The following is a 13,831-nucleotide window of genomic DNA, read 5'->3' as shown; positions in this document are numbered from 1 at the left end:
ATTTTTTTTTTTCATTGGCAATGAAATTATGATGATAAGAAAAATCTCAGCATATCACGTTCTAGGTGCATATGTGAGTGTGTGTGTGAATAATTCTGAAGCCACTTTCACAATGAACTAAAGCTAGACAAAAAATAAATAAATAATACTGCGAAAAATTATTCAAATCAATGTTTAAAATTTCAGTTCAACAGGCAAAGGCCAGTCAGCGATTTGAAAATATTTTTTTGTGAATGTGTATGTGTGTTTGTGCATATTTAAGAATTCATAAGAACGAAAAAAAAAATAAACAAATAAAGGGAAGAAAGAAACAAAAAAACATTGTGTGGTTCTGATGACAACATCGTCATAGAAAAATAAAAGAAGAAACAAAAAACGCAACAAATAAAGAAGCCGGTAAAATACACCTCTTAAACATGTCCCCATTTGCTAGTGGGAGTCGCTGCCTTTTATGGCTATTACCACTCGTTATATGTACTACTACTATATTGGCCGACACCAGCACCTCATATCGCCCCGGCCTCTTTGCCCCCCTTGAAATCGATGCGATACGTCAAGAATATCTAAGTTTAGAAAAGTCGCTATGGCAACATTTGGATCGTTCTACGAATAATCGTAATGCCGAACAACAGCTGCGTAAAATTATCGATTCACATCGTCGTTTTGTGCAGCAGCATATGGGCCAGGGTACCGAATGGCAGGAGGGCAAATATGATATCTTAAATCACTATGAATGGAGTATTTTGGAACGTGATTTAATACAAATCGATAATTTATTTGGTGTCTTTGCCGCGTATTTACGTTCGCATCATAACAGTGCAGCGGATTTGGAAGAGCAACAGCTGATGGATGTGACGGAGAGTGTTTTGCGTAACGACAAGACATTTTCAATGGCACGAATTCTGCAGGATATTGAATTGATAATGGTCAAACAGACAATGTATTATCGGGCAATGATGGTTAGTTGATGGATGAAAATTGAAAAAAATATATATTTTTTATTTCAGGAAAAATAAAAAATAGGGATTTAAAAATAATTGAAATTCCAAAAAAAAACTATCGCATTTCAAAATCGAAAAATTCCAAGAATTTTAAAATTTATCGAAAACAATATAATATATTTTTATTTCAGGAAAAATATAAAGTTTTGGGATTTAAAAAAATTTTAATTCCAAAAAAGAACGACATTTCAATCACGAAAATATCAAATAATTTGAAAATTTATAGAAAAAATTATTTTTTTATTTCAGGAAAAATTGAAAAATAGGAATTTAAAAAAATTGAAAAATTCCAAATTTAATTTAAAAAATTGAAAATTTTAAGAAATTTCAAAAAACGTTTCATATGAAATTCATTTTTTTATTGGTGAAATTCCAAGATTTATGAAATTTCAGTATCGATATTTTCAAAGAATTTAAAAATTTCTAAAACTAAATAAATAAAAAAAGTATTCAACTGTTAAATTTTTAAATATTAAATGCGTAAATATTAGAGTTTTAGAATTTGTATTCAAAATAATTTTTTATTTTTTTAATTATTTATTGAATTGAAAAATACGATTTTTATGAAATTTCAAAAAATATTTATTACAAAAACTAAAAAAAAACGAATATTCAAAATAATTTTTTATTTTTTTTAATTATTTATTTAATTGAAAAAATATGATTTTTATGAAATTTCAAAAATATTTATTACAAAAACTAAAAAAAAACTAATAATTATATAAAAAATCATATTAAATTTTAGTTTTTTTATTTAAATTAAAAAAAAGCAAAAATGCATTTTCAATATCGTTAAAAATTCCAGTTCAGTACTATATGAGTTAAAAAAAATAGTTTTAATTTTTTTTTAATTTTTATTAAAAATTGAATGTTTGATATGAAATTCCAAAAATTTCACAGGGAATTCAAAAAATTATATTTTATTTTAAATTAAATCTTTATTTAATTTTTTTTATGAAATTTCAAAGAAATATTGATTTCAAAATTTATAAAAAAGTTAAAAAAATAAATTGTAGGATTTTTTAATTATAAAAAAATTATATGAAATTAAAAAAATGCATTTTAAAAAATCATGTTCAGTACTATATAAATTTAAAATTAAAAAAAATGTTTTAAATTTTTTTAATTTCTATTAAAATTTAAAACATGAAAGTTTCATATGAATTCGAAAAATTAAAAAATTAAAAAAACTATATTAATTTCAAAATAGTGTCAAATAAATTAATTTTTTAATTGACATTATTTTTTTATGAAATTTCCAAAAAATATTGATTTAAAAATATATAAAAAAAAACTAACAAATATTGTAGAATTTTTTAATTATAAAAAAATATATAAAATTCTAATTTTTTTAGTTAAATTAAAAAAAAAAATGCATTTTCAATACCGTGAAAAAATCAATTTCAGTACTATATGAATTTAAAATTAAAAAATATTGTTTTAATTTTTTTTTAAATTTTTTTTTTTTTTAAATTAAAAAAAAAATACAAAATTGCTCATGAAAGTTTCATATGAAATTCCAAAAATTTCACAGCGAATTAAATTAAAAAATTGGAAAAAATTAATTTTAGATTTTTTTTGAGTTTATATTAAAAATTAAAATAAAATTCACATGAACTTACAAAATTGCACATGAAAGTTTCATATGAAATTCTAAAAATTTCACAGGGAACAAACAAATAAGATTAATTTTAGAAAAATATTAGAAATTTGATGTGAAACTTCAAAAAAAAGTTTCATGTAAAATTCTCATTTTTTACAATATTTATTTTTTGAAATTCCAAAAATTTCACAGGGAATTAAATTAAAAAATTGGAAAAAATTAATTTTAGATTTTTTGTTTTTTGAGTTTATATTAAAAATTGAAATAAAATTCACATGAACTTACAAAATTGCACATGAAAGTTTCATATGAAATTCTAAAAATTTCACATGGAATTAAAAAAATTAGTTTACTTTCTATATAGTGACAAATAAGATTAATTTTAGAAATATATTAGAAATTTGATGTGAAACTTCAAAAAAGAAAAGTTTCATGTAAAATTCTAATTTTTTACAATATTTAATTTTATTTGATCTATTATTTGTCCACTGTGAATTATTTTATTACATTTTAATTTAAAATTGTAATTCTATTGTTTAGATTTTTTTTTAAATATTATTTTTATTACCGTTTGCGTGTTTCTTTATTTTTTTTTTTTTTATAAATTTAAACAAATGACATGAAAATACAGTGTCGATGCTATGCTTGACTTGCAGTGAGATTTTAATTAACTATTATTAAATAATTTTTTTAATATGATAACTAAGAGAATTCTGGAAAGAGAGGAAGTGAGTGTGGGAGGGAGAGAGAGTAAGAGAAACAAATGCTATTTTTTTAAATCGTTATTGAAGAAACCCCAGTTTTTTTTTTCAAATATGCCCATTTGAGATTTTGAAATAATAGAAAATCAATTATTAATTTAATAACATTATATATAAAAATAAAAATGCCCATTTGAGATTTTGAAATAATAGAAAATCAATTATTAATTTAATAACATTATATATAAAAATAAAAATTTTTGAGATTTAAGGATTAGAAAATTCTTAAAGGTTCTGGGATAGATGAAGAAAAATTAAATATCAAATTTAAAATGGAAATAATAATAAAATATGCCCACATAAAAATAAAATCATGATTATTTTAGCTTTGAATTTCCACTTTATATTATTTTTAATTTGCAATTATATTCACGTATGGCAACAAAATGTCAATGTATTCTATAGATTTATGAATAATAGATTGTCACGTAGTTGATTCACTTCAATATGGATAGAAGAAACGTGAGTCGCAAAGCCCCACCAACTGTACAATAAATACATGACAATATTATAAATAAGGAAAGAATAAAATAAACGGAACTTTTTAATTTGTGAAGTAAAAAAAAAAACAAATAGGAAATAGATACAAATATTAGAGAGGATAATTTAAAACTTTGCCATTTAATAAGTAGAATGAGGAATAGTATTACGATAGACTAACCCATTCTCTATTGGTCACTAAACTTACAAAATTTGAGCACGAGAAAGTCTTAATATGCCAGTTTTAGATCTTCTCTCAAATAGTGTGGAGAAAAACAATAGACCATAAACGATTTTTAAGGCCGAGAATGACATCTCAAGCCTACAAGGGGTAATACAAATTCTGTTTTCAAATAAATGAGAATTATGAGCCCACATAAAACACTGAAGTAGTAAAAAAATAAGCATTATTGACCACAAGAAGTTTAAAAGTCGATTTGCAAAAATCGAAATAATTTTTAAGCCATAAAAATTTTCAAAACAATTTTTGATAGTTGTTGAAAATTTGTATCAAGTCAATGAGAATTATGAGATGACATAAAGCACAGAAGTTACATTTATTACCACTTGACAAGTATAATTTTAATTAAAATTCGATTATTAAATTAAAAATTTGAATGGTTGTTTTAAAAAGTAGACAGAGTTTAGTTCTCATCTCAAATGTTGTGGAGAAAAAAGGCCGAGAAATACATCTCCAGTCTATTAGGGGTAATGCATATTCTACTTTCAAGTAAATGAGAATTATGTGCCCATATAAAACACTGAAGTAATAAAAAATAAGCATTGTAGACAACAAAAAGTTTAGATGTCGATCTGCAAAAATCCAAATAATTTTTTAGGGAGAAAAAATGTGTAAATTATTTTTGATAGTTGTTGAAAATATTTTTCAAGTCAATGAGAATTATGAGATAGCATAAAACACTGATTTGAATTAAAATCTGAAATGTAAATTAAAATTTGCTTCTATTAATGTTTGAAGTAATGGGAAATATTTATTTTCCTCATATTAAAAAATAATATAAATAATAATTAATATTTATTTTTTTTATATTAATTTAAAAATTTGCTTCTATTGAAGCTTGTTTTAAAAAAGTAGACAGGAACCTCAAGCCTTTAGAAGTAATGTGAAATATTTATTTTCCAATGAATCACCAATGAAGTAACAAACAAATATGAATTATTGTTTGCCTGATGTTTAAAAGTCGATTTGCATAAAAATCAAAGGCATCTATATAATTGTTAAGTGATAAAAGGAGCTGAAACATTTTTTTAATGTTATTGAAAATATTTTTCAAGTCAATGGGAATTATGAGACTGCACAAAGCATTGAGGTAGTATATCCTACCAAATGACAGCTCTAAATTAAATAAAAAGCCATTTTAAATTAAAAAAGTCTTTCTAACAATTCTTAAGCAATAAAAATGCGAAAAAAGTCTTTGAAAGTTATTGAAAATATTTTTCAAGTGAATGAGAATTACAAGCTTGTTGTAATCATTGAAGGTATCATTTCTAACCATTTGAAAAGTCTAACATGCATTAAAAAGTCATTTTTATTTATAAAAATTATTTCTTATAATTTTTAGGTACTACAAAATGAAAAACATTGTTTTCGATAGGGGAAGAAAAAATTTTTTAAGTCAATGATAATTCTGAGAAGGTTTAAAACATTGAAGTAGTATTTTTAAACATTTGGCAGCTCTAATTTGAATAAAATCTAAGCTCTAAATCTAATTAACAAATTTCTACTATAGAATTTTTCAGCAATCTAGAATGCGAAACATTTGTTTTGTAAAAGTTGTTGGAAAATATTTTTCAAGTCAATGAGAATTATGAGAGTGCACAAGTCTTTGAAGTAGTACCAAGTGGCAACTCTAAATTGATTTAGAAAGCCATTATATATCCAAAAAGGTATCTAATATCATTTTAAAGCGATAAACAATGTGAAAAAATAGTTTTAAATGTTGTAGAAAATATATTTCAAGTCAATGAGAATTTTAAGAGAGCACAAAGCATTGCATTAATATATCTAATAAATATTTCTGATTTGAAAGCCATTTTATATGGAAAAATGGCTGTCATATAATTTTTAAGCAATAAACAATGTGAAAAAATAGTTTGGAATGTTGTCGAAAATATATTTCAAGTTAATGAGAATTTTGTGACAGCATAAAGCGCATAGAATTAATATTTCTAATCATTTGATAACTCTGAATTGTATTAAAACTTAATTTTTATATTCAAAATGTATGTCATATAATTTTTAAATAATACAGAACGCAAAACATTGATTTCGATAGTGATGGAAAATATTTTTCAAGTCAATGAGAATTATGAGAATTTACAAGGCATCGGAGTAGAATTTCTAACCATTTGACAACTCCAAATTCCATCAAAATAACATTTTTTTAATTAAAAATTTCTGTTGCATAATTTTACATAATTTAGATCTGTCTGTAATAGAAATTTGTGGATTATATTTGTCAAGTCATTGAGAATTATAAGCCTGTACAAAGCACTGAAATAGCATTTAAACACTGAAAATTTAAATCGAATTAAATTAATTATTTTAATTACAACATTTTCTTCCCTTTAGGCCTCCAAAGAGGAAAGATGTCTGAATCAACAATCCACACAGCAATTTTTGTATTCTCTCTATACGGATATTGCATTGACAGAACTTAAAGGTTATACAATGATGGAATTTTCATGGATGATTTTGAGGGTGTACGGAAAAGGTGAGTACTCTATTAAAATAGAAAAAAAAAACAAACGATATAATGAATTCCCATCACTTTTTCTTCTTGCAGGCAACTTCACCCAAGAAGCCGAACTAATGCGTAGCGATTTTGAAAAACGTACCCAAAAAACCGTACGCCTATTGCGTGAAGTTATGAATCGTGCCGATCGCATTGTGTGGCGTTGTGATCCCGAAAAATATGTCCAAGGCAAGACATATGATGAAGTCACCCGACTACTACAGGGTTATATTGAAAATGAAGTGGATATGAATTATAATCGTGAATGTTGGCAAACGTGTGAAGATTATAGCAGCACGAAAAATGAAGGTTGCTTTAAGGATAAATTCTGTGCGCGGCAGGAACGTTGTACGGGTAATATACACAGTTGTAGACGTTTTGATTCGGATATGATGATATGTCCATCGGTAAGTGGGGGTTTTCTTTTTTAACTTTTTTTGTTATGAAAAGAATCTCTAATTTGTTTTTTTTATATTTTATCTTGGATTTAGCCTCGCGATAGCCATAAACGTTATGAATTTATTGAATATGAAAATGGTGTAACATTGGGCAAAGTTGGTCAATGTTCGAGAGGTAAAACACCGGTAAGTAAGAAAAGAAAAAAATAACATATGTAGAATTTGAAAACCTATCAAATCATTAGCTCGTAATGCCCAGAAATTCTAAATCCTAGTAATAATTAGTTAATATAGATAATTTATCTAGCAAGGTAATAATTGTTTTGTAGATTATTTAGATAATGTAGGTTGTACAGTGTTGAATATATATATATATATATATATATATATATTAAATTTGTATAGACTAGATTTTTATCTAAATTATAAATATAATGTAGGAACTTGGTAGAGTAATGTAAATTTGTGTAAAACTATATTTTTTCATATATATATACGTAATATAGATTATTTAGATAATTCAGATATTTTATTTCAAACAATAATTGAATAATGTAATACGAATAGATAATTTTTTTATATTTTATCTCGTGTATTTTAGAAGACGAATAGATAATTGTTTTATATTTTATCTCGTGTATTTTAGAAGACAGCTTAGATAAGTACATTATTTTCATTTTTTTAGTTAAGAGATTTAGATAATTTAAAGTAAATTTAACCACATTAATATTTTAGATAGTTTATCTAGACTTTATGTAGATTATTTGTTTAGGACAACATTTAGATAATTTCTAGATAATTAATGTATGTTATTTATAATCATTTATTTAAGATCTTTAATATTTTTATCTATTATATACTTTTATATATGTGTCGAATTTAAACTTTTAGATAATATTGAAATTTTATTTAGATAATTTAGATGAGTTGTAGAAAAAAACTGTAATTAAGATATACAAATAAAGTATAAAAAAATAAAAATACTTTATATTTATTTTTGCATTTATCTAAAATATGTAGATAATGTAGACATTTTGGTTTTGTATATTTTGTGTACATTGTAGATAATTTTTTTATGTCCTAAAATAATGTAGATTATTTAAGAATTAGAATCAAATATAATCGATAGTTTATCTATGCCTCTAGACAACGTAGATACATAGTCACCATATAAATAATTTTATTAAATTTTATTTGTTGTAGATAATATTAAATATACACAATTTATATAATCCTCTAGATACTATCAAAATCTAGGCTATTAAGATAAGGGAAAATGTATCTAATGTAATAATACGATTTATCTTAGGTTATCATGATGTGGTAGATGTATTTTTTAGATCCTAATAATAGTGTAGATAAATAATTGGACCACAGATATAAAGTAGATATTTTATAGATTGAGTTATAGATACTTTTTATGGGACTAATTTAGATACAAAATATACAATATAAAATTCGGTATACAGTATAGTATATAAAAATGTTATCTAGATAATGTTATCGCAAAAAATAATTTATCAGGTAAATAGATGATACGTTCTAAAACATTTTTTAGATACTGTAGATAAATATATAGAGCATTTAAATAATGTAGATAAAAATATATAACTAAAAGATGGATATTACATTATCTACATATCGAAAATAAAATATTAGCCAAATTATCTACATTACTTTCACATTGTAATAGATACATTATCTGTGTTATCTAAAGGTTTCATAAGCGTTTTTGATAATATAAAAACATTTTAGATAAAACTTTTTAGCTTTTTATAATTTTTGGTATATTCAAATATGCTAGATACATTATCTTTGTTATCTAAAGGGGTTTAGAAGTGTAATAATATTATCAAAATATTCAAGATGAATAATCTAAATTGTTTTATTAAATTTTCAAAATTCAAGATGAATTATCTAAATTGTTTTTTTATATTTTATTGACATTTTTAAATATACTAGATACGTTATCTAAAGGCTTTCGGAGTTTATATACATTATCCAAATATTAAAGATAAATTATCTAAACATTTTTCTATAATTTTTGGCATATTCAAATATGCTAGATACATTATCTATGGGTTTAGAAGCATATACATATTATCGAAATGTTGTAGATAAATTATCTAAATAGTTTTTCTATAATTTCTGGCATATTCAAATAGGCTAGATACATTATTTTCGTTATCGAAAGCGATTATGAGTGTATATATATTATTAAAATATTCTAGATAAGTTATCTAAATTGCATTTTTATATTTTAAAGGGTTTCAGAGTTTATATACATGATCAAAATATTGAAGATAAATTATCTAAAAAATTTTCTATAATTTTTGGCATATTCAAATATGCTAGATACATTATCTATTTGATCTAATGGGTTTAGAAGCTTGTACATATTATCCAAATATTGTAGATAAATTATCTAAATTATTTTTATATCACTTCTGGCATATTCAAATAGGGTAGATATATTATCTATGTCATTTAGATTAGAAAAATAGTTTTTCATACATTATCCACATTATAAATATGGCGGATTTTTTTTAAATGATCTAGATAAATTATCTAAACAGTAATAATTTGTAATTTCACCCGATTGGGGTAGATAAATTATCGACATTATTAAAATTATGTTTTAGATAAATTATTTAACCATAATTTATCCAAACAATTTAGATACTTTTTTGTATAGCATTTACGCTTTCTCATAGGTGTAGATAAATTATTTACATTATTAACACATTTTAGATAAATTATTTACATTATTAAAATAGCATAGATGAATTATCCATAATTTATCCAAACAATTTAGATACATTATCTATAGTATTTACGCTTTCTCATAAGTGAGGATAAATTATTTACATTATTAAAATAGCATAGATAAATTATCTAGTTCTGTTATCTAAATTATTTATTTTAACAAGTGAACCTAATTTATTTTCAAAACCCCTTCACCCTGAAAAATTCCTATTAAATTTCATTCCCTTCTATTTTGTTTACAGGTTGACTCATGGTGGCGTTATCTATTCTGGCATTGTACCTATTGTTTCTGTTTGTGTGACGATCAATATAGTTCGAAAACGGATCGTTATTTCAATTTACGTGAAACGTTGGCCAATGTTGAAGAAAATAAGTATGTTAACCAATCCTCTTCCTCCCACCCCTCCAAAATCTCACATTTCATTATTTTTTCTCTTCAATTTCAGGGTCCTAACCGGCTTACGTTTCGTCAAGGTTAATCGTATATTCCATTTACAAATACAACAAGGTGACCTATTGCCACGTGGTAAAATTAATGCCAGCACCTTGGAATGGTTGCCGGTAGATAATTATACATTGAATGCCCGGAATGTCCATAATAATCGTGATTACTATACTTTGAGTTATGGTGCTCGATCCATTGATTTGGATGATGTCCACACCGAGGATAATAGTTTTGTTGTTACGGGTGTACGATTCCGTGTTGTTGGCGCCCATTTGAATTTGGAAGCCCGCCTAAGTGAATTTAATTTTGAAACGGGGAAATTGGTTAATCCCATGGTGAATAGTTTTTGGAAATCTAACGATAATACCGATGTTAGTGGGGATAGAAGGTAAGGTTTTCCTGTATATAGCAGCAATCAATTACTAAAACTATACTCTTTTTCTTTAGACAAAAAGTGGAGATGATCAGTCCCGATGTACCAACCCGAACAAAGGCCAAATCTGTACCCGATTCACGTCACAATCAATATATCGAGTTTACCGCATCGGATGTCTACAAGGATGCCTCACAGTCGACGGTGCCGTTTATTGATACCCAACATGTTGTGTCTATGCCCCCCGTGCCATTGGCCGGTGTTGGTATATATCATAAGGGTCGCCCCGGTTATGGTGGTTTCATTGCACCTAAACTGATGACCTATGATTTTACACCACACATTCAAGCACCTCGTAGAACTTAAGTTATATATTCATACATATAAAAAATATCAAATAAACACAAAAATCCCAAAATAATATTATTTCCTCTCCTTATCTCTCTCTTCCTTGCCCTCCCTCTCCCTTTCTTTCCCTATAATATATTGCATTACTATATTTTATTTTCCTCAATTTGTATTTCCTATAAGGCATTGCGTTTATTTTTTTATATTTAAGTTAAAATATTATAATCTATAAATAACCATTATTATATTGAAAATCATCCTATTTGTAATGGATTCGAATAATAAAACAACAACAAAAACAAACAGCATGATGTGAAAATAAAATATAGGTATTAAAATAAAACAAACAGAAAATTGAATATCATAATATAAATCATGCCAAATATAGAAATAACAAAAATTAAAAAAAAACACTCACATTTTTTGCTATAATTTTGAATATATTTCAAATATTGAAATTAATTTCAAAAATTTCGACGAGGCAGAACTTCTTATAGCCTTTACCATGAGGTGAAATTTTTGATGGGAAGATTTGACGCCGAATGAGAACCAAATTAGAGTCATTTCGGTTAGCCCTAAATAGGGAATAATCGTGGTACCGTAATATGAGACTGTCCTCAAATTTGGACCGATATCAATTATTTTTTTTGATTTGGAGATTTCCTATCCAAAGTAGCAAATTACACCCAATTCGGTTGCACAACGTGTCCAAATTCCCCCCAAAATACCGAACATAGGGGGTACCCGTTATATGGGAGCAATCCGAAAAAGTGAGCCAATATTGATAATATTTGGTAAAGAGATTTTCTACCCCATTGAAAATCAAAATATGAAATTACAGCTGATTTGGTTGGAAAATTTGCCCACAATACCCAAAATACCAAACAATGGGGGGTACCAGTTATATGGGGGCTATCTTAAAAAGTCATCCAATATTGCTAATTTTTGGTAGGGAAATCTAAAATACCAAAATAAAGTCAATTCGATTGGAAAAACTTGCCCAAATTCCCCAAAATACCGAATAATAGAGGACGTTATCTGGAGAAGTGAACCGATATCGATAATTTTTGGCAAGGAGATTTGCTATAGAATGACAATTCAAAATACTAAATTACTACATATATAACCACCCAGCAGATCCCTAGATCAGGAAACTTACGTTGGAGGTCAGCACCTGATGAGTTGCAACATTGGTACCGCAGTAACTAAACTGTGGGCAACGGTCAATTCGTTCTCGAACCCTGCTAAGAAGGATGATAGGACTTCAGTCACATTTAACGACGAAACTGTGACTGATCCGAAGAGATGCGCAAGTTATTTTAACCGACAGTTTGTCGAGCAACCCGAAAGCGACAGGGCGAAAAGAAGACTACTTTGTCGTATAAGATCTCTTCCAGGCGAGGAGGTACCACCACAGTTCACGATGAGTGATGTCGCACATGTCATCCGCAACGCGAAGTCGTCCAAAGCGTTGGGCCCTGACGGAATATCCATGTGTATGCTGAAGCAGCTGGACGAGCCAGGAGTCGAGTACTTGACCAACGTCCTCAACTTGTCGATAGCCACCCACGGCGTCCCGCAACTGATGCCATCAAAGGTGAATCTTACAGACCGATTTCTCTTTTGTCGCAAGTAGCGAAGACCCTAGAGGCATTACTCCTCCCCAGTTTTAAAGAAAACTATCCAGTTGCGGATCATCAACATGGATTCCGTAAGCAACACAGTACAACAACAGCGTTGCACGCCATCTCCGCACATATAAGTCGAGGACTTAACCAGAACCGGCCGTGCGGTAGAACAGTGTTGGTAGCGCTTAACCTATCAAAAGGATTTTATACTGTCAACCATGCTAAGCTATTTGAGGACATTGAGAGCACATTCCTCCGGAAACGTTGAAACTTTGGATAATCAACTATATGTGTGGACGCCAGTCGTACGTGGAGTTCCGGAACAAGAAGTCCAAACTCCGTAGAGTTAAACAGGGAGTTCCCCAGGGTGGAGTGATTTCTCCGGAACTGTTTAACCTCTACCTTTCTGATATTCCACGCAGGTGCAGGTCGGGAGTCATACAATTCCGGCCAACAACTACCCCAAAATTCTCGATGTCACATTCGAGAGTATGTTTATATCGTCCGTACAAACCACAGTTATCTGCGATAAGTTGAAAAGTAGAAACAATGTCCTCAAGTCGCTTGCCGGCAGCACTTGGGGCTCAGCGATAGGTCGGTCTGTGGCAAGCTATGCGGTTCCAGTGTGGTCCGCGAACTCTAATGATACGCAAGGAAGGATCTGCATGATCTAGAGAGAGAGAGAGGTTTAACGTTACAAAAGGGAGCCTCGAGATCAAGTTGCAGTCGAGCAGGTCTGAATAGCATTCATACTGATGCAGTAGCCGCAGCGCTGAACAGATACAGATTGAATGCTGTTCTCGATCGGTAACCTCTTACTGACTAATAAGATTTTGATAGTCAGAATTTTCGGTTTGATTAGGTCATCAGAGGTCTGGAGGGGATCTCTAGATGAAACGAGATCTGTGGCGTCATCAACCATCAATGCAAAGGAAGACAAGGGCGTATCCAGAACGTACAGATGTAGAGCCGGTGAAAAGTCTTAAGGGTTATGACAGTGAAAACACTACAAGATTCCGCAGACGACCGATGAGTGATAATCATTGACCGAACTGAAGCCCGACGGTTTTAACAGCGAAGCTATTTGCTTGTCAGTCGATCGGTAACTGAAGAACCTCTTGCCGACTAACGAGGTAGTCAGGTCACCAGGGGTTTGGTTATTATTGTGGAAATAGGTTAGGTTAGTTACGTTAAGTTGAAAAGAGGAGTGGTTTATACCACCACATGTCTAATATGTTGACATACACCTAAACCTGTGAAAGGCCTGTTGCG

At 28.1% G+C, this 13,831-nt stretch overlaps 1 protein-coding gene across 1 annotated transcript; it reads left to right on the top strand.

Moving 5' to 3' along the window:
* Positions 1-416: 416 nt before the first annotated feature.
* LOC133325407 (uncharacterized) lies at positions 417-10,952 on the top strand. The gene is made up of 7 exons (XM_061534180.1): positions 417-959; positions 6,439-6,580; positions 6,653-7,008; positions 7,093-7,185; positions 10,008-10,138; positions 10,212-10,598; positions 10,658-10,952. Exons 1-7 carry the CDS (start codon positions 417-419, stop codon positions 10,947-10,949), a joined length of 1,944 nt encoding a protein of 647 aa, XP_061390164.1. The 3' UTR covers positions 10,950-10,952.
* The last annotated feature ends 2,879 nt before the right edge of the window (positions 10,953-13,831 follow it).

The sequence above is a fragment of the Musca vetustissima genome, unplaced genomic scaffold, assembly GCF_032173495.1.
Source record: "Musca vetustissima isolate MV318-11 ecotype Yass unplaced genomic scaffold, APGP_CSIRO_Mvet_v1 utg1214, whole genome shotgun sequence".
Lineage (NCBI taxonomy): Eukaryota > Metazoa > Arthropoda > Insecta > Diptera > Muscidae > Musca > Musca vetustissima.
This window is presented reverse-complemented; position numbering and strand designations above follow the sequence as displayed.